This window comes from Physeter macrocephalus, chromosome 12 (assembly GCF_002837175.3).
Source record: "Physeter macrocephalus isolate SW-GA chromosome 12, ASM283717v5, whole genome shotgun sequence".
NCBI classification, from domain to species: Eukaryota; Metazoa; Chordata; class Mammalia; order Artiodactyla; family Physeteridae; genus Physeter; species Physeter macrocephalus.
Genome location: NC_041225.1, coordinates 78462126 through 78485001, shown reverse-complemented (window position 1 = coordinate 78485001; position 22876 = coordinate 78462126). Strand labels below are relative to the sequence as shown.

The 22876-nt window shown below is 36.0% G+C and overlaps 1 protein-coding gene across 1 annotated transcript in view; it reads left to right on the top strand.

Annotated features, from left to right (window-relative positions):
* WDPCP (WD repeat containing planar cell polarity effector) overlaps window positions 1-22876 on the top strand; it is a 460096-nt gene that overhangs the window by 144036 nt on the left and 293184 nt on the right. The window contains exons 8-10 of the mRNA XM_055088850.1: window positions 7970-8084; window positions 10383-10516; window positions 14186-14377. Coding sequence (XP_054944825.1) covers window positions 7970-8084; window positions 10383-10516; window positions 14186-14377 — 441 coding nt within the window. The remainder of the gene's footprint in view (window positions 1-7969; window positions 8085-10382; window positions 10517-14185; window positions 14378-22876) is intronic.

Below are 22876 nucleotides of genomic sequence, written 5' to 3'. Positions count from 1 at the left end.
ATCGGCAGGCGGACGCGCAACCACTGCGCCACCAGGGAAGCCCTCCAGTGTTCTTGAAATACTTTTTTCTGTTAGTTCTCGATGACACTTTGCTCTTCTAATATTCTTCCTACCTCTCCAGCGTTCTTCTCTGTGTCCTTTTCAGGCCTATGCTTCTTTCCCCTGTCCTTGAATGTTAAGGTTCTTCAAGGCTTCATTCTAAGCCCTCTCCTTTCTACTCTGAACTCCTGGGTTATCAAATATATATTCATAGCTTCAGTGCCCCCCACCTGATTGATGAATTACTCAAGGGACTAAATTATAGGTAAGAAGGCTGTTTGGTGAGCTGAGAATTAGAACAAAAGCAAAGAGGTGTTCTTACAGGATATTTCTATCAGGCTATGGTTAGGGCTTTGACTTGCCCTTGGGCTTTTTCTTTCTTAACAACTGGCATTAGTTATCAGAGTCATATCCCTGAACAGAGTTACAGACATTTGGTACAGGCTTCCTCCAGGCTCTGATCTGAACTGTGCACTGCCCACCACTCCATTTAAAATATCTGACCTGGTCCTCATTTGTTACCTTTTCTTTATGAGAAAAGTGTTGATTAGATTTTGAGAAGCTTCCAAATCATCTGCTTGTTGGAGACATGGAAAACACCTTTGCCTCCACAGCAACTCATTTACAGGTGCTTTGTTCAGGTGAGCCTCCATGGAACTGGCTAACATATACAGGTGCAACAACCACAGTGTCTCCAGACATTGCCAAATGTCCCCTGCTGGCCAAAATGATCCCCACACTTGAGAACCACTGGTTTAGAGGGAAGCTGGTTTAGGTTGAAGAAGGAGCTGGAGAGAAGAAAACCAGGTGGGCTACTGCATGGAAATCAACTGAGTGAGAGTTAAAGGATATTAGTTCGTAAGCGGGCTGGTTGGGGGGGACATAGGATTTGTCCTATGTCTTGGTCTCTACTTCTCCACTAATTATGAGACCTTCAGTTAGTTGCTTTACCCTTCTGATTGTGAATTAGTATGAGGATTAACCTTGTTACTATTATTTTTTAACTTACGTACTTACTATGTACCAGAGTTGTACTGGCATTTCATATGAATTATAGAGATGGTGTGTATTAAAATCCTCTGTAAATTATAAGATTTTGTACAAAAGTAATGTGCTGTCCTGTTCACTTACCACTGTTTTTATCCTTTAGATCCTTAAAACTACTGGCAAATACAAGATTTACTTTTGTACCATATTCTTTTGTGCATTTCATAAAATATTGTATTTTCTAAGAACAATCACTTATTTTATGTAATTATTTTATATATATACATATATATAAAAGAGCTGGATTTAAAATTACATTAGGGATTAAAATATAGCATCACTCATTTTATAATGAGAATAAGTGAGAAAATGAGATTTTGTAATTTGAAATAGATTTAGCAGGCAAGTTTCCAGGAATGTATCTGTTCCATATGTTGAAAAACATCACAGAAATCTTTGGGAAACCCCATTGTTAGCACTTCTCTATCTAGAAAAAAATACCTGTTTGTTTCTTGTCCTTTTGTTTCTTTTCCTTAGTCAATTCCCTATAGTGAGTCAATTAAATTTTTTTTCTTATTCTTGTCTTAACTACATTCACTTTTGTCTCTCTACTTTAATGGATTAGTCAGGCATGATTTCCCTCTGTACTCAGTAATGTTTGCTGAATGAAGGAATAAATTACAGAAAACATGTTATCTCTCTTCCAGCAGGTTATCTGTTATCAATGACCCTACCTTTCATTATAGATTTCCTCAATGTAAAATTGTTTGTCTGTCTATAGTTCTGAGTTTCTCCAGAATTTATCCCATGGATTGGATTGGGGGGCAGGGTTGAGGGAGGTATTGGGTCTCATCCTGATGCAAATTCATTGGGCCTCCAGAGGAATGGTTTATAATATTGATACTTTAAATATTTGCTTCAACCCTAGAATTCACTCCAAGGGTCATAATACTTTGTTGCCTCTCTGGATTGTAGTGTTTAGTACCTGCTGTCTCCCACACCTCCTGATTTCATGGGATCAGTCTTGGCTGCCTGTCCCTGACTTACCTCTCAAATGATGGATTGAACCTATCACCCAGTGTTGATTTCTAGTACTGATCCTGCATGCCTTTACTTTTCACTTCTCCCCAGATGTGATAATAATCACATGATTTGGGGGGGAGTTTCCTTAACCAGTGAGAATACTGAATTCAATTAAATTGCTGCGATCACCATTATAAAATAGCTCATTCACAGTTATTTACTGCACCAGTTCTTCAATACTTGAGACCATGATGTATTGGTCAATACATGATGTATGATGTAATATTTCTCTTCTTTATTGCTACTAAACTGCCTCTTCTAGGAAGCAGTCATCTGTCTTAACCAAAATCTCCACTTCTCTGAGATGAGATTTTCCGCCGTATTCTACGCATATTCTACCAATACATGCCTGCATCATTCACCATTGTATCCCCTTCTGTATATTTGGCATATATAGGAGGCACTCACATATTTTTGATCTACTGAGTGAATGAAACTCGGATTCTTGTGGTTGCTTAAGTTTTGTTTTGCTTAATGATGTCATCTGGTAAAATTTTCTCTTTTCCCAGTTCCATTTCACTTCTAATTAAGTATTCAACATAAGGTTAAGAGAAACCAATTTGAAGAACCATCTGAATATCATGGGAATCATTTCTTAGTTTCTTAAAGAGAAAGCACACCTCTCTGGTATGAGCTTATTGAAGAAAATGAGAAGGAAAAAATTATAAAAGCAATAGGAAGAAACATGGTCAGAGCAGAACTAGCAAGGAAGATACTTCCTGTCTGACAGGGTATCGGAGAAAAGGAAAAGTTTCAGTTCCTATTTTGCCTTAGTTGTCTTCTGTATAAGGAACGACATTAAAATTGGAACAATGTTGGGAAATCCCATGGGCCCTCTCATTTATTCATCCTGTGGCTCTCTTCTCAAACTCAAATGTGCTCTGGAGGTGTCTCCCTTTGCTTCTTTGTCTGCTCTTTTTCATTTTCTGAGCTGTTGAATTCTCCAGTTCCTTGTAGTGGAATAGGACAGTATCTTGGTGCCCTTTTTCCTTCTTGTCCTGCCAAATCTTACATAGGCTTTTTCCATTTTGGAGAGCTTAAGAACTAACTTTTTGGGGAAACAGGTGGAGATACTTTCCTGTCTGGGCTAGAATATTCTTTTCCTGAGATTCAGACTATTTTTTTCCCCCTAATTCTGGTTATCTCCATTACTATATCCAGGAATATCTTTGGCACCAGTACTTGGAAACCTTATGCTTCCCCACAGGTTGTTTTATAAAAATGCATTAATTAATTTATTAATTTGTTTATACCTTCTTATTCCAAAATCTGGTGTTAGGGATACTGCTAGGACACAAGACATTTGGAAATCTGAAATGCTGGACATACTTTGATCCTAATGAGTACCCAAACTAGGTGTCAATAGAGGACTAACCTTATCTTTTAACACCTCTAAAGATTGGAATGTCCCAGAACTCAGACCTTGGACCTCTTTCTTTCCACTTTTTTTTTTTTCTTCTTAAGCAACAGAAATTTATTTTCTCACAGTTCTAGAAGCTAGAAGTCTTAAGACCAAGGTGCTGTGAGGGTTGGTTTCTGGTGAGGCCTCTCTGCCTTACTTGTAAACAGCCATCTTCTTACTTCATTGTCATATGGCCTTTTCTCTGTGTGTGCACATGGAAAGAGAGAGCCGTCTGGTGTCTCTTCCTCTTATAAGAACACCAGTCAAATTAGATTAGGGCCCCACCCTTATGATCTCTCCACTCATTTTTTAAGGAGAGCTTATTCAGTTCCATGACTTTAAACACTACCTTTACATTGTTGATGACTCCCAAATATAATCTCCAGCCACCACTTAACCCTGAACTTCAGACTACTTGATGTCTCTACTTATATGTCCATAGACACCTTAAACTTAACATGTCCACACCAAACCCTCGATTCCCCCAAGCTAAATTTACTTCTCCTCAAGTGTTTCCTATCTCGGTAAACGTAGTTGCTCAGCCCAAAAACCTTGGAGTTTTTCTCTTGTATGCCACATCCAATTCTTCAGCAAGTCCCCCTTAAAATATGTCTCAGATCTATCGACATACTGTTTCCTCTAGCATTGCCATTCTAGTTCAAGCCATCGTCTTCTCTCACCCGGACCACTGCAATAGCCTCCTAATGGTCTCCTTGCTTTTACTCTTGCCCTGATCCCTCTTTAATACATAAATTATAATTCTCTGCTGCTTAAAACCCTATGGCTTCTCATCAGAAACGTCCAGTGTAACCTGGCCCCTGACTACCTCACTAATTTCATCCTCTGAATATCCCTCTCACTCACTCACCACAAGCCACACTGGCCTACCTTTCCTCAGTTGTCCCAGGCACATTCTAACCTCAGAGTTTTTGCATTTGCTGTTCTCTGCCTCAAACTCCCTTTCTCCAAATAATCATATCACTTGTTCTTTCACTTCATTTGGATCTGTACTCAAATGTCATCTCCTCAGAGAGGCCTTTTTACTTCTCTTTATTAGTCATTTACTTAAAACAGCATCCTCCTAAAGCCTCCATCCGTATTGTGCTTTATTTTTCTCTGTAGTTCTTATTGCTTTCTGACATTATTTTAAAACTATTTTTTGTTCTCTGTGTCCACACTCAAATGCAAGCTTCCTGAAGGGAGATAGGGCAAGGGCATTGTCTGTTTTGTTCAATGCTGTATCTTCAGCACCTAGAACAGGGCCTGGCTCATACAAAATACTAAGTATTCATTTGTGGAATGAATGAGTGAATGCATTAGTGGCTGCACCCATCCTTTGAGAAAGATTCTGAAGGAGTGCCCAAGCTCAGTGAGCAGGATCCACAGTCCCCAAATCATTGCTCCTATCTCCATGTGTATATCAGTTATCTACTGATGTATGTATGCTTTCCTGCTACGCCTTGACGCTTCCCCTTCAAATCCTTTCCAGCTTAAGTTCCCTTTTTTACATACTATCACAGTTGCACTTCCATCTCCATCCAACAAAAGTGGTCTTTTAGAATTAATTTTATAACATAACAAGTGCTCATACATAGAAAAAGCAATTTCTATTAGGAGATGAGGGTTAGTTCTTGATAATTGTGGTGAGAGCACAAAATAAGGGACAACAAATTTGGGACTTGGACAAATTAAATTCCAAAGTTCTGAAAGAACTTGCACATATCTTGGAGACAGTATCCTTGTTAAATCAGAGCAAATAGGAAAGGTGACAAAAGATTGTAGTGGTTATAACTCACCTGGAGTCTAGTATTCCATATCTAACATCGAGCCCAGTCTGGGCACAAGATTTTAAAAAAGACAGAGGAATGTGTTCAGAGATGGTAAATGGTATAGTGAAAGCATATGAGTAATGTTTGAATAATAATAACAATAATTATAATTACAGACATTTACTATGTGCCAGACATTACTCTAAATACTGTTTGTAAATAGTAATTTAATCCTCATCCTATGAAGTAGATATTATTATATCTCGTCTCAGAGGAGGAAATGAAGTTACAGAAGTTAAGTAACTCCCTCAAGGTCACACAGCTAGTAAGAGGTAGAGCCAGTGCTGATTTCATTTTGATTTGAGTCCATGTTCTTAACCACTATGTTATTATCTTTTAATATTTAAAAAGAGCACTATTGAAGAGAAACTGGGGCTGCTGTAGAAGTTCTTAGAAGGTGGTGTTAGCCTTCATCTCAAGCTCAAGCATCGCCACCTCTTCTCAGTCCCCTCAGTCTACCCAGTATGTATTCTTATAATAGGACCAGTAACACTTTATTACACTTACTTGCTTATATCTCTACCTCTCTTTACCAACCTATATTTAACCTATTTTAAGGGTTATATTTGATTCACTTTTGAGCCGCTAAATTTAATTTAGTGTTTGGCATATAATCAACATTCAGTTTCTGTTGAATGAAAAAAATGAAAGAATGATCTTTAAATTGATTAGAAGTTTTCTGTGGTAGAACAGCTTTCCTGTAAGATAATAAGCTTCTGGTCACTGGCAGTTTTCAAGCATGGGCTGGATGCTTGAAGGATGCTTGTAGGGATGCTGCAGAGGAACTTCCATGTCATGTGGGAGTGGAAGATTAGACCAGGTTTCCTTCTAACTATGAATTATTTGATCCTATGATGTTAATTATGATTCTTTCTCTAAACGTTTAGTTAGCACCTCCTATGTGCCTGGCATTGTTCTAGGCACTGAAGATACAAAGATAAAAGTGGCCTAGCTAGTATCCATAAGGAGCTAGTAATCAGTGGATAATGAAGAAAAGAGGTGCTTAAGAGTATAGGTATAAAGTTTTAGTAGATAAAAATAAATAGAAAAGGACAGATATTTGAGGTGCTTTGAATAAATGAGGAAAGGAGAAAAAAGCTATTACAAGGGGGAGAACTAGATATGAAAGATAACCCTAAAATTCCCTGTCTGAGAAGGGAGGATGTAGGGAGTAAAGACCACATTATATTTTTATATAATATGTTACATAATATAATATGTTATATTGTTATGGGGGAATTCCCTAAAAGGGAACTATCAGTGTTTGTCATCAAGGTATATGGCAGGGCTGGATGTAATTCATAATTCAGTAGAGATTAATTAATTTGTGAAGTATTTTGAAATTCTTGGAACAAATGTGCCTTCTCTTCTTAGTCTCCCAGACCAATAAAGTTGATTAAATTCTCCTTTCCCTGCCCTCCACCCGCTTTGGGGGTATTAACATGAAATGGACAATTCATTAAGTCATGTGGGACCCTTCAGTTTCTTTTCTGATTCATGTGCCTGGAATCTGTTAGACCATAGGGGAGTAATGGTCTTTTTTTTTTTTATTAACCTGGTCCCTGATGCTGCTCATCTCTCACACATGTCACAATATGTCTTGTCACAGAATCATCCTCTCTAGCTGGGACATGATGCTTAGGTAGGTGGGGAAGTCCCCTGTTTTGTTTAAAATCATAGTTGTCTTTGGGTTTGGCTGGCATGTTCATGATTAGTTTACTGACAATTGGTTTTTTTCTTTCTATACCATATGCTATTCCATGATTCATCTGCTTTGAGTCTGCTGCCCTGAAGGTGAAACAATTTCTTCCAATGTTGATATTTCATAATCTCATAGATAACAAGCATACACATATGCATAGTCCTTTCAGAAGTTTTAAACATTTGGAGATGCATGAATTATGCTGCCACAAATGGAAAGGAGCAGTATAAAACCATAATGGTGATATCCAGACATCTTTTGTTGGGTGGTTGGGTGAACGCTAATATTAATAAAGCCTGCATACTTTATCTCTCCTTGAGAAGCTATTTCTGGTATGTGGTATTTATTTATGAATTTTAACATTTAACATTTTACTTTAATTGCCTTGATTTACATGTATTTTAATATTTTAGACAAGGTCTTTATTTGTAGAAGTGCGGTTTAAATTCCAAATAAATTGTAATACTTGCTGTTAATATTGTAATGATGGCGTCTTTTCTCTATTTAATGTGTAGCATTGATTATTCAAAGCTTACGAAATCTTTTAATTTCTGATATAAATAGTAATCTTTGAAAACATTTCAGTTTAAGACACATCACATTTCTGAATGCAGTGCAAAGCAGTTTTTTTCCACACGGTTATTTTCTAAGTATTTAGAAGATTACACTTCTAATAAACATGGACTAAATTCAGTTTCTGCATATAGCACTAATCAGTGCCCTTATTGTGTTGCATCATTTAACCACCTGTATCTTTTTACTCAGAATGTCAGTGATTGTTTTTCGAAGAAGAAAAGCTCTTTATAATTCCATGGTGTAGATGCACACGTAAATATCTGTATAAGTTGTGCATTTAGGGAGAGATTTTTAAAAGATTCTAATTCTCAGTATATCTCCCTCCCCCTCTCCCCCTTTCCCTGGTTTTAGCTTCTCTTTGGTTCAGGTGTGCTGGTGTCCTTAAGCCTTTCCGGGCCGCAGCTGGAGAAAGTGGTGATTGACAGAAGCCTGGTGGGGAAGCTCATCTCAGACACCATCAGTGATGGTAATTACCCCCATGTGCAAATCAATTGCCTACATTAACAGTGGGGCAGGAGAAATAGTGTGTCAACAGGTAGACTAATTATTACCACTGGGGACTTGAAAACACAAGTAATTGCTTGTAATAGCATAGTTACAACCCCTGGGACCCATACAAGTTTTGACTAATATTTAATATCAAAGTTTTTGTGAAGTGTTAGGCTCATATCCTTGAGTATTTTTCACTCTTTGCTTAAAAAAATGTGAACGTATTTTCAAAAGAGGTGTTTATTTTTTTTGGTGTGTTGACATTTCAAATATTTTTCATTTTCACATGAATTTTGAATAATAACCCAAATTTGTCAACACAGCCACCAGTAAAAAAACAAAAGCAAAAACAAAACTTGTGCTTTGGCTGTTAGGAAGATTCTCTGTTACCAAAGTCTGTGAATACTAACTTTTGAGAGAGTTGGGCAGTATTTATAAATATCAAAAGTCAATGCTTGGGCTTCCCTGGTGGCGCAGCGGTTGCGCGTCCGCCTGCCGATGCGCTAAATATACTAGATAAATCTGAATCCCATTAAGTGATACCACAATCAGTACATAATTGCTACAAAGCACATAAAAAAAGACTTTAAGCCAGTAATTGAAAAAGTAGGGTACTGACATTTATTAATCCCTAAAAGGCTCTATGCTGTGCTAACCTACGTATATCATTTAATTAAAAAAACTATTCCTTATAAGGTACAGTTATTTCCATTTTATGGAGAAGGAAATTGAAGCTGAAATACTAAGGAACATGACCACCAATGAGATACTAAGGACTAGCCCAGAAATGACTGGGTTGAGATTTGAACCCAGGTTCTGGTTGCAAAACCCATTTTCTTTGCACTACAGTGTGCTGACTCCTGAAGTTTTAAGATTATGTTCTTTAATTCAAGGTAAAAAAAAATGGTCTAAGAAACAGATTGCATTATCATTAGAGATTGAAAATTGTCAGTATCTTAAATTGAATAATCAAAGGAAAGTGTGATCTAAAGGAAAGGACAGAGGTGAGATTACAGAAACCTTCCTTCTGCTGTGTGTGTGCTCACTAGCTGTCTCTGAATAAATCAGACACAATTTCATAGAGAAAAGCACTCTGCAGGATGGCTATCATTAGCCATATTCCTGATAATGAAAGCTGGGGTTAGGGTTATAAGTGTGCCATTTCCTTTTCCTTATAGGATCATGGTGCTAAGGAAGCTTCCCTATGGAAGAGGTTCCATTTTCATATGTCTAATAATTGACCCCTTCATTGACACTGCAAATAAAATAGTGGCTGTGATGATTTTGTCATATTGATTCTCCTCCATAAGAATTAAAAGGAGACTTCCAACACTATTCATGTCGCTGAGATATCTTTTTTCACTTGTTTCTTTTATTTATACCACAAATGATACACTCTCATGAGACCATGATAACAATGTGATTTCTTGGCAGTTCTCCAGATTCTCCTGTAATTGTGTAGATATACTGTTGGTTACTGCTTGCACAGTCAGGGTATGGAAGTAAAGAAAAATATATAAAACATTCAGTAATTTCTTTATGCTGGGAACAATATAAAACATTTCTCAAATTCCTACTATATGTTTTTATCAACAATTTTTATAACATTAATGGCCCTTTATGTAACCTATGAATATTAATTATCTACCTGTGTGCTCTAAAAATAAAGCTGTAGAAATATTTTTGCTACTCTTCATTATCAAATATTATTTTATATAGTGTGTGTATTGGATATAATATGCTTTATTTCATTCAACTAGTATACCCTCAGAAAGAAGATTCATTGATGAAAAATTTTTTTAAAAATTGGTGGAGAACACTGATCTGTATCCCCTAATAAATCCAGTTTATTTTCAGATGGTTTATATCATATAAACACAGGATTAAAGGCTAAGCACAAATAAAAGTAAATGTTTTAATCTTTACATTCAGATGTGAAACGGTCTTTATTTTATGCTTTTCTTAGCCCTATTCCAAATACATCTCATTTGGAGGTTGTCCCCAAACATCAGTGTATATTGCAATGGTCTCTGGAAAAAAGAAAAAGTATCAAATCCATGCATGATTAGATTGATGATTGTTGTTTATTCCCAGTATCTTTACTATCTTTGTAAAATGTCATAATGGTATTTAGGAGACTTTAGTTATTTCAATTAATATTCATTTATCTTTTGAAAATAGTTTTTTGTAACATTTCAGTGGAAGAAACTGTTAATTCTTTATTATTTTATTCTAACTTAGTATTTGCTAGTATTATCAAATCTTTTTTTTTAAGCTCTTCTCACAGACAGCTTTATCATCTTATCATTTTTGGCACAAAGCAAACTATGTTTTATTCAGTTTACCAAGAAGACGGGTTCTCCTGATATAAACAAAAGACTGGAAAAACTCTCAGCCTTGGATTATAAGGTAGAGATTTCATTTTATATAGTCATATTGTTAATTATTAAGGTATGCTAGAGTATCACATGAGTTGATGTTATGCTTGTTTTTATTGAATGATTCCAGATTTCAGAAAAACCAGAGTTATTATAAGATTAATCTTGATCAACTAGAAACAGTGGCCATCCAGAGTTTTCTTTTTTACTCTCATTATGGGGGTCTAACAGTGGCATGCTTGGAGTAATTTATATAGTACTTACGGAAGTCAGAGACAGATAATAGAGGCAAGTTACACATTCGAAAATGGTTTTCTTGCTAGTGGTAGTATATACACCATTCTCATTTTCCCCTAAGACCCCGTATCATCCTTCTAGGCAAGGATAGCTGCTCTGGCTTCCATTTCACAAGAAAAGAAAGAAAGAAGAAGGCACTTTCAAAGGTTAATAGAAATGTGTAATAAACGAAGAGTGGGAAGACTCCCCCGCCCCCCACACCCAACTCTAACTGTGGAGAAAAATGCAAAAAGAAATCTCCTTCCTGTGTTAGTATCTCTCCCTTCAGTAACTCCAGGTAATTTGTTTCCTTGTATCAGGGACCTTACATCTGTTAAGGCAGGATTTTTATTTTAAATGGTGTATTTAATTTAAGTTTTGCCACATTACATTTTAACTGCTTGGAAGGCATACTCTCTGGTAGGATGAGTATCTAATACATTTTCCAGGCTGTTTCAGTTCAAGGCCTCTTTTCAGCAATGACTTGTGTTTGCAAGATTGATCCAGCCTCTGTGACGTGGATTTGAGACAGTTCACTGGGAACGGGGCTGATATACAGCTTCCTTAAACAAGATGCACACTTACACCATTCCTAGAGTGTCTATAACAAGGGCAAAGATTCTTAAAAGTCAACTTTGTGGGTGTGTTTGAAAAGTAGTATTTAACCTAACCTTTTGCCCTTTTGCATTATTTCTTATTGTGACTGAGGTGGTGGTGGTATGGGAGGATTTAATTTTATTTAGTGGAAAAATCTACTCCTATAAAAAAGATTTTTAACATGGGATAAAATACATTAAATAAGTGTTTCATTGTGGTAATAAACTAAAATTTGGTTTTGTCTGCCAACTTTGTGGAGCTTCTATAACACTTTGTATAATATTGATTATTTTAAACTGAAAATCAGTGGTATTCATATATTATATTTTGTTTAGCTAAAAAAAAAATTGGTTTAGCATTCTTAATGGGATATTATTTTCCAGAATGGCTAACTGTAGATTTACTTAAAATGTTGTTTATTTACTAATACTGGTCTTTAAAATGCACCAGTATGCATTACCTCAAACTATTAAAGTAACTGTTTTTAATGCATTTATATAAAATTTTGTATGACTAGTTTCTCCATCTTAGGTGTGGTGGATAATTTGGCAGTCTTCTCAGCTGAAGAATATTAGCTCCCCGTTAATGAGAGCAGAGAGAAACTGTCAGGATATCATCTTTTCTGATGAAAAGATGTGAAAAATAGACCGAGTATATGGGCCCTATACCTTGAATAAGGGAGTTACTTATTTGTTTATTCATTCTGCCTTTAACTTTGAGAAATTAAGCACTCCATGAGCACTCCATGTCATTTCTTTACATTAGAGAAGTAGCCTGCTTCCCTTTGGAAAACCCATGGATTTCATTTTCTGGTTCAGTATTTTAAATATAGGTATTTAAATACTTAGTAAAAACTGCCAATCCTTCCAATGATGTTTTAAGAAACTTACTCATTTCACTTGCCTTCTTGACCATCGTGATAGAACACTGATGCCATTAATACTTATAGCAAACATGAAATTTCAGATAACATATATGATTTGCATTATGTGAGGATTGAAAGTGCCAGTTCTCATCTAGAAATTCTTAAGTAACATGTTTACATGGCAGGTAGGACATCAAAATAATGTAGGTATATTTTTAAGGACTTAGCAATTCCATTGTGGTATTTCTCTTAAGAAGATAGCTAGTTAAAATAGTGATATTGAGAGCTTAAATATAAGAATTTGCACTTCAAAGCATAAAGTACATCTGTGTTGTCTGTCATTGCCCATTTGGATTTTAAAACAAGGAAATAGTGTAGAGTACTATAATTCTGCTTTTCTTTACAGCTGTACCATAATTTAATTCTTTAAGATTGAAACAATTTTGGCAAAGAAAAATGCAGGGGAAATATCCAGAAAGTGTTGACCTTTAACGAGTTATCCTGTCTACATTTTAAAAATCCAATTCAATTTATTTAACAGTGAAGGGACAGGGACAGTGCAAGGAGTTAAATGTTTACCATGAGAGAACAACATTGGTAATTACTTTGATTTCAGTTCCTTTTGATGTGCATTCAGAGGATGAAGAGGTCAATAATATTATGGGCATGCAAATAGAAAAGGGTTCCTTTTGACCATATTAAAAAAAAATAGCAGAGGATTATTAAAGCATTAACCTTGATTTTAATGGCCTTGGTTGAGTGGTGAGATCACAATTTGGATGAGCCTGATTATTTACTAAATACAATACATAAATGCAACGGGTTCTTAACACCCATTGCACTCTGGCATTATCGCATTACTGCCATCCTTTGTTGCCTTGCAGACAGGAATATGAAAGCAATCTGTCATGTAGTGAGACTGGCTCCAGAAGCATTTCTCTGATAAGAAGACCCCCTGCCCTTTGCTAGTGTCTGGTCCAGTAGGCTTAGCCATGCGCTTAATCCCCAGAAAGTGGTTCGATTATTGCTGACCAGCAATGGCAAGATAGTTTTTTTTTTTTTTTTTTTTTGGCTTCCAAGCTATCAACCTTCCATTAATTCCTTAAGCAGAAATACGGTGCAATCTATATTTCCTTGGCATGTGTCACCCAGATGGTGCCGTGCTTATGTTTTCAAATAACCATGTTCCAAAATAACATAGTTTGAATAATAAATTCTACAAATCCATCCTAAGAAAGAAAAGCATAATTCTCAGAAGCTGCATAAACTTTTATGCAGCATGATGCTGTGACTTATCCCTTTATGCAGAATTTTTGTGTATATGTCTCATATATTCTTTAAAGTGATATTTGCCTCAAGTTGTTTTTCCTTTTATTGTTGTCGGTCATTCAGTCATTGTTAACGTGTTATGTCTTAAACAGTAGTCAGACACTCTTGGTCAGCAGTACTGAACTTGTCATTTAATATAGCCGGTCTTAAATCCTGTGTGTAGGTCGATGCTGTCAAGCAACCATGACTGTACATTTTGGTATTGATTGGGATTGCTACGGCCAATTCCTCCCTAACTCACATTTCTCCTTTTCCTTTCCTCTGCTAAAAATGGGGAGAATTTTGAACATATGTCTTTTTTATATATGTGTCAAAAGAATTTGGTAAATTCTGACACCTCCTTAAGCACATGTTTAACATGCATATTTACTTGCATTTATCTACATTTACAGATGCTTTAATTTCTGCAATACTTTGAGGGTTTTGCATTTAAAAAATGATCCTTGTCTGCTTTTTTTTTTTTTTTTTTTACCATTAGATTTCCTATTATGAAATCCCTGGCCCAGTAAACAGGACAACACAGCGTCGTCTAGCTATCAATTATGTTCAAGATATAGTTGTTTGCTGGTGGCCACTGGTCAGTGATGATGCTTGGCCCTTTGTCTGTTTTTTTTTTTTTTTTTTTACCATTAGATTTCCTATTATGAAATCCCTGGCCCAGTAAACAGGACAACACAGCGTCGTCTAGCTATCAATTATGTTCAAGATATAGTTGTTTGCTGGTGGCCACTGGTCAGTGATGATGCTTGGCCTTGGGCCCCCATTTCTTCTGAGAAAGACAGAGCCAATCTGCTGCTCCTGGGTTATGCTCACGGAAGACTGGAGGTAAATCTAAAGCAAATCTATACATTTTATTGAAGAGAAAATAAAATAGGATTATTAGTTTTCTATTCTGAAATAAGTGTGAATACTTTTTAAAACATATAATTTATTTTCCAAATATTCAACAAAGAAAATTACATATGAAACGGGATCCTTTAAAGTATCACATCTGGAGAATACACAGTTTCAGGACTTGCCTGAATAACATAGTGATTAATAGCACAAGCTTCTGTGTTCAAATCCTAGCTTTGCCACTACCTAGCTCTCTGTCCTTGAGCAGATTACTAACCTCTATGGTTTCATTATTTGAAAAATAAAGTTAACGAAGATAAATGAGTTAATACATGCATTTAGAGCAATAACTACATATATTAAACTCTCAATTACTTTTGTGAGTCTTGTCATTATCATTATTAGTACTGTCATTACTGTTTGCTCATGATTTCATGCCTATCGAAGCTATGTTATCAACCACCTTCTTTAAACTTCAGTTAGGTAGCAAACATTAGTCAAATGCCTATTTTCTGCAAGACTCTGTGGTGCCAAACCATGGCTGGGGCAAGGATTTGTAAGGAGGGCTTTAGAAGAGCAGCCTTCTCAGTCTAGTTTCCGGCCTGGGACAGGAGCACCAAAAGGGTTAATCTAAGAGGTGCAGACAAGATCTTGCCCTATCTATTCCTGACAGTGGTTCCATCATCATTCATTATCACGAACGTATGGCTATTTTCACCTTGTATCAGTACTCTTTGAGTATGAAATTCTGTTTCTTTTTTAATGTAACTTAAAAAAAAGCAACCTCCTCCAACCTGTTTTTTTTTGATCTTTTGGCTTGGGTAAAATAGTATGTTCCCGTATTTTCTCTAAATCCATTATCTTTTAGGATTTAAGTTTTTTAGTTTTTCAGAATTAGTATTTTTTAATTTTTCAGAATTAGTATTCTGAGATATAATGAACAAGTACAAGTTTACTCTATCCCTACCTAGCTCTTCTGGTTTTATAAATTTACAGGCTATCTTTTAAGACCGAAGAGTCCTTTTTAATTATTTTACCTTTTTCTGGAACTTTTCCAATTTGTTGTAGTAACTAATACCACTTGTAATGCTTCAGGTATGGATTTTGTGAGGATAAAGAAGTGCTTTATTCCTATTCAATTCCTGTTCATGCCCACCATTTTATTGATCTTGGGTCCAGAAGCTAACTGAATAAAAAATCAAAATGACTTAATATAATAAAGCCAACTAGAATTCTTTTAAATGTTCTGTTTTATAATAAAAGTAAAAATAATATAAATCAGCCTTTAGTTTTATATAACACAAATTACCTTTATTTGAAATGAGTTTATTACCTGAAATTAGGACTGTTCAAAAAGGGTATACGTATGGTCTATGTACTTCATCTCCTGGTGTCATCTAGTTTATGGACTTCGGAGTTGGATAAACCTCTGTTTGCCTGTTGGTTGGACCATATACTGTGTGCCTTTAATCAAATTTACTTCCTGTCAGCTTCTGCCTGCTTTTAACTAATACTATGTTCTTTGGCCTTGGGTAGATCACCTACACTCTCTGACTGTAGTTTTCTAATTTTTAAAATGATGGATTTAAACCAGATAGGTTCTGGGCAGCTCAAAAAAGTGCACATCTGGATTCTGAAGCAGAGATCTGATTTAGCCATTGCATGTTTAAACGCCTTCAGTAGATTTTGAAACTAAACTTAGCCTCGGCACTGAAAAGGTCCCCCTGACTGGCCCTGACTTACCTTTCCAATGTTATTTCTTTATACAAATCTATGTTCTAGCCAAATGGTTTACTCACTGCTTCTTTATTTTCCACCTTCTGTCTCTGCAAATTACTGGTATTTCTACCTGAAAGGCCCTTACCTCTCTCTTTTCGCATCATTCATCAACTACTGAGCATGACCATGGGGTAAGCACTTTATTTCATGCCAGGGGATATAAATACAAAACTGTCCCTGCCCACAAGGATCTTAGTGTCTACCAATGAGAGACAAATATGAAAACGTGTGAGTGCACTAAAGTGTTAAATAATGCTGTGGATAGAGTATGTGTAAGCTGTAGAGGAGCCAGTGGGGAATGATTGTTTCTACCTAGAGAGATAATAGGGGGGAACTTTAAAGAGGATTTACAATTTGCTCAAGGTTGGTACACAATTTTACTTTTTTTACTATCATTTCTAAGTTTCATATCAAAGTTGTACTACCCCTATGGAGTGATTTGACTAGCTTTTTTCTCCTCTCTGAACCAGTGCCAAAAGGAATTATATGATACTGAATGTTTGGTAAAACTCATATAAAACTGCCTGGGTGTGTTGTCTTTCGAGGAAGGTAGATTTTTTATAATTGATTTCATTTTTCAAGGGTTGTTTGTTTTTTGGGAATTCTATCTTTTCCTTGAGTCATTTTCCTTAATTTGTATTTTTGGAAAATTATCCATCCTATTTAAGTATTTGAATAGATTTTCATGAAGTTGTATATGATACTTGCACCTGATTTTTAATTGTTCACCACTGACTGCATAGCTAATTTTTTGATCATAGTATATTAAGATATATAATTCATTCTTTTTGTCAAGTAGCTTTAGTCTTGGATTTGGCTCTTTCAATCAGTCTATCAAAATTAAACTGTTAGAAAAATTTGTAAAGATTTCTTTTTCAGAACCTCACGTGAACTTCTATATGCAAAAGGTGAATGGCTTTTGGAAGAACTGTCTGGGGAAATAATTGTTTCTTTGTGTGTGTGTGAAGACGTAATCTTTAACTGTGAATTGTAGCACATTTTTTAGGGTAACATGAACTAAAACCACTAGTCTTTAAAAATAATATTCAGGCATATGTCTTTAAATATTTTTTCACTAGCGACCAATAGACTTCTTGAGCTAATCCTCAGAATAAGAGATACGATATACTCTTAAACCCTAAAATTCAGACTAAAAAAGCAGCCTCATAGAGAAGAAATTTAATCTTTGCATCTATTAAATGATAGAACTTAAAAAAAATAATTTCCCACCCAATTTCAATCAGGAAAGATAGTAAGCTTTCATTTGGACAGTGGCAAGATCCTAGAGTAGTGGTTCTTAGCCTTGGCAACACATTACAGTCACCTGCAGAGCTTTTACAAAGGAGCCCCCCCAGACCAGTTATATCAGAATCTCCAGAGGGGGAGGAGGCATCAGTATTCTTTTACAGGTTCCCTAGGTGATTCTCATGTGCATCCAAGTTGAGAACCACTGCTTTACAGCAGACTGGAAAAAAATTTTTAAGCCATCTTTTTTGCATAACAGACCATGGAAAGGATAAAGCCCACATACTGAACCAAATGAGAGTGTTAACAGTAAATTCCAAGTAGAAAATTGGCTTACCAAGCAGCAAAAAAAAAAGAAAACAAAGGAAACATAGAAGTAAGCTCTCTGTGACTGAATTATCTGTCTTTCAGAGGAGGAACATTTCTTAATTTATTTTATGGATATTAGAAAACTGCTGGTCTAATTTCACACTGCAGAGCTCTAAACAACAGTACATATCTTAATTAGAAGCACAGAACAGAGAGATTTATGTAGTCTAGGGGGAAAAATTTGTTTTGAAAAATACACAGTAGCATGAAGAAAAAGAAATTTTTTATCAGTAAAATTCATTTTAAAATAGTTTTTAATGGTGTTTGTATGGGTTATTGTACATAGCATGGTAGTCATTTTTACTTAAATTCCTCACACTCTTTATACTTACATTTGGAAGAGGTGATTACCGTCATCATAGAACTATTTAATTTATTAGCTTTGTCAAAAATGTGGTGACAACACAACTTAGTCTTTCCTTATCTTTGTATTCAAGCAGATGTTTTAGCTTTTCAACTGTATGGATTTGATAATGCTTTCTGAGTATGGCAGTAATTTCAAGATATCTTACTCAGAAAAGGTCACTTGAATTTGTTTAACCAAATTAATCAAAAACACATAAGCAGAGCTATTAAACCTTAAAACCTGTTGTCAGGGCTAGGGAAATATAACCTCACAAAGGTAACTTTTTTCCCATAAAAATTAAAAACTAATTTTGCAATGATTTAGAGGAGCAGCCAACTGATGGGAAAGTCAAAATGTGACCAACTTTTAATACAGCATAATTTTATAAAAGAAGTATTCAGAAAGCATTATAAATGCATTCAACTGAAAAGCCAAAATATTTAAGAGACATCTCTTCCAGAGAAATGTATGAACTGTGTGAGCTTTCAACCAGATAACCAAGATTTTCTATTTTAGGGATGATTTTTTTCTTTTTTTTAATCTCTTTATTATAAAGCACACTAAGGAAAACCACAGAGACTAAATATATAGTTTAATGAGCTTTTACTAAGGAAACACCCCTGAACCACACTCAGGTCAAGAAATAGAACTTTGCCAGGCACTGGAAATAGCGCCATGTACTCTGTTTTGATCTCAACCCTTTCCTGGTGCCCCAAAATAACCTCTATTGTGACTTTTACACATTTTCTCATATAGTTTTTATCACCTAAATGTGCATCCTGCAAAACTGTAGTTTAATATTATCTATTTAAAACACGTTAATGTGTCTTTTAACTCTCTTTTAATCTGCAAGTTCCCACTCCATCCCTTTTTTTTTTCTCATTAAAATTTATCTGTTGAGGGCTTCCCTGGTGGCGCAGTGATTGAGAGCCCGCCTGCTGATGCAGGGGACACGGGTTCGTGCCCCGGTCCGGGAAGATCCCACATGCCGCGGAGCGGCTGGGCCCGTGAGCCATGGCTGCTGAGCCTGCGCGTCCGGAGCCTGTGCTCCGCAACGGGAGAGGCCATGACAGTGAGAGGCCAGCGTACTGAAAAGAAAAAAAAAAAAAAAAAAAAAAAAAAAATTTATCTGTTGAAACTGCAGTGTCCCACTGAAAAGAAAAAAAAAAAAAAAAAAAAAAAAAAAAATTTATCTGTTGAAACTGCAGTGTCCCACAATCTGGATTTTGTTGTTCCATCATCATGGTGTGGTTCAACAAGTTTCTTTGTCTTTTGAAAATTCTGCAAGTTAGTAGTCAGTTTTGTCAAGACTGTGTGCAAAGGAGTGCTTTTTAATCAGAAGGCACATAATGTCAGGTTCTCTTTCTCTCTTTTGGTTGTCTCTCTTTTTTTGATTTTGGCAGCTATTGATGCTTAATGCCTAGATCCAGTAATTCATGACGGTTGCAAAATGGTGATATCTAATGATATTATTTTTTTAATTAATTGCGATACTTTTATAATGAGACACTTCTACTCATCTCCTACTTGTTTTCCCAGTGGCTGGATTCATATAGTATAATCAGGATAAGCATCTGTTTCTTTTATTTACTAGTTTTCAAGATTGAATTGGTTCCCTATCACTCCCTGAAGGTAACCAATTAGTTTTTGTTTTTTTAATAGCATTATTAATTCATGGATTTAAACATACTTGACTTAATGGGTTTCATAAATTGTAATTGTTATCCTTTTGAAAGCTCAGATTCTTGACTTTGGGCAGTGGGAGTCTCCTCAAGTTGGCTCCTCTTCTTATCATGACCTCAGTAGTCTTGGGTAGCTTCCCTCTGTCTGGTGTAACAATATGGTCCATGGTTTCTTGTACATTTCCTGCTGCAAACCTGGAATTATCAGTTTCTTCAATAAGGTCTGGTTTCTGGATCACTGAAGAAATCAAAGAGCAAATCAAAAAATGGAATGAGACATTTTTTGAGGCAAATGAAAAAGAAAACACAATGATCTAAAATCTGTGGGATGCAGCAAAAGCAGTTCTAAGAGGGAAATTTATAGTGATACAAGCTTACCGCAGGAAACCAGAAAGATCTCAAGTAAACAACCAAACTCCACTCCTAAAGCAAGTAGAGAAAGAACAAACAAAACCCAAAGTTAGTAGAAGGAAAGAAATCATAAAGGTCAGGACAAAAATAAGTGAAATAGAGACTAAAAAAAAAAATAGAAAAGATCAGTGACACTAAAAGCTAGTTCTTTGAAACGATATGCAAAACTGATAAACCTTTAGACAGACTCATCAAGAAAAAAAGGGAGAGGGTCCAAATCAATAAAATCAGAAGCGAAAAAGGAGAGGTTACAATAGACACCACGGAAACACAAAGGATCATAAGAGACTACTATGAAGAACTACATGCCAGTAAACTGGTACAGCCTAGAAGAAATGGACAAATTCTTAGAAAGGTACAATCTCTCAAGACTAAACCAGGAAGAAATAGAAAATATGAACAGACCAATTACCAGTACTGAAATTGAATCAGTAATTTAAAAACTCCCAACAAACAAAAGTCCAGGACCAGATGGCTTTGTAGGTGAATTCTACCAAACATTTAGAGAAGAGTTAACACCTATCGTTCTGAAACTATTCTAAAATATTGCAGAGGACAGAACACTTCCAAACCTTTTCTGTGAGGCCACCATCACCCTGTTACCGAAACCAAATATATCATGAAAAAAATTACAGGCCAGAATCACTGATGAACATAGATGCAAAAATCCTCAGCAAAATACTAGCAAACTGACTCCAACAATACATTAAAAGGATCATATACCTTGATCAAGTGGGATTTATCCCAGGGATGCAAGGATTTTTCAATATTCACAAATCAATCAGTGTGATACACCACATTACCAAATTGAAGAATAAAAACAATATGATCATCTCAATAGATGCAGAAAAAGCTTTTGATAAAATTCAACATCTATTTATGATAAAAACTCTTCAGAAAGTGGGTATGGAGGGAACATACCTTAGCGTAATAAGAGCCATATATGACAAACGCACAGCTAACATCCTACTCAATGGTGAAATTCTGAAAGCATTCCTTGTAAAATCGGGAACAAGACAAGGTTGCCCACTCTGTCCACTTTTATTCAACATAGTTTTGGAAGTCCTAGCCACAGCAATCAGAGAAGAAAAAGAAATAAAAGGGATCCAAATTGGAAAAGAAGAAGTAAAACTGTCACTGTTTGCAGATGATATGATACTATACACAGAAAAATACTAAAGGTGCTACCAGAAAACTAGTAGAGCTCACCAATGAATTCAGTAAACTTGCAGGATACGAAATTAATACACAGAAATCTCTTGCATTCCTATACGCTAACAACAAAAGATCAGGAGAAATTAAGGAAGCAATACCATTTATCACATCAAAAAAATAAAATACCTAGGAATAAACCTATCTAAGGAGGCAAAAAACCTGTACTCAGACAACTTTAAGATACTGATGAAAGAAATCAAAGATGACACAAACAGATGGAGAGATATACCATGTTCTTGGATTGGAAGCATCAACATTGTCAAAATGACTGTAGTACCCAAAGTAATCTACAGTTTCAACACAATCCCTGTCAAATTACCAATAACATTTTTCACAGAATTAGAACAAAAAATTTTTACAATTTGTATGGAAACACAAAAAAATACGAATAGCTAAAGCAATCTTGAGAAAGAAAAGCGGAGCTGGAGGAATCAGGCTCCCTGACTTCAGACTATACTACAAAGCTACAGTAATCAAAACAGTATGGTGCTGGCACAAAAACAGACATATAGATCAATGGAACAGGATAGAATGTCCAGAGATAAGCCCACCCACCTATGGCCACTTAATCTATGACACAGCAGGCAAGAATATACAAGAGAGAAAAGAAAGTCTCTTCAGTAAGTGGTGCTGGGAAAACTAGACAGCTACATTGAAAAGAATGAAATTAGAACACTTTCTAACACCATACACACACACACACCCACACCCACACCCACACACCTCAAAATGGACTAAAGTCCTAAATGTAAGGCTGGACACTATAAAACTCTTAGAGAAAAACATAGGCAGAACACTCTTTGACATAAATCGCAGCAATATCCTTTTGAATCCACCTCCTAGAGCAGTGAATGTAAAAACAAAAATAAACAAGTGGCACCTAATTAAACTTAAAAGCTTTTGCACAGCAAAGGAAACTATTTAAAAAATGAAAAGACAACCAGCATACTGGGAGAAAATATTTGCACATAATGCTACCGGCAAGGGATTAATGTCCAAATTATACAAATAGCTCATTCATACAGTTTAATATCAAGAAAACAACCCAATCAAAAAATGGGCAGAAGACCTAAATAGATATTTCTCCAAAGAAGACATACAGATGGCCAATAGACACATGAAAAGATACTCAACATCACTAATTATTAGAGAAATGCAAATGAAAACTACAATGAGGTATGACCTTATACCAGTCAGAATGGCCATCATCAAAACTACAAACAATAGGGGCTTCCCTGGTGGCGCAGTGGTTGCGCGTCCGCCTGCAGATGCAGGGGAACCGGGTTCGCGTCCCGGTCTTGGGAGGATCCCACATGCCGCGGAGCGGCTGGGCCTATGAGCCATGGCTGCTGGGCCTGCGCGTCCGGAGCCTGTGCTCCGCAACGGGAGAGGCCACAGCAGAGGGAGGCCCGCATACCACAAAAAAAAAAAAAAAAAAAAAAA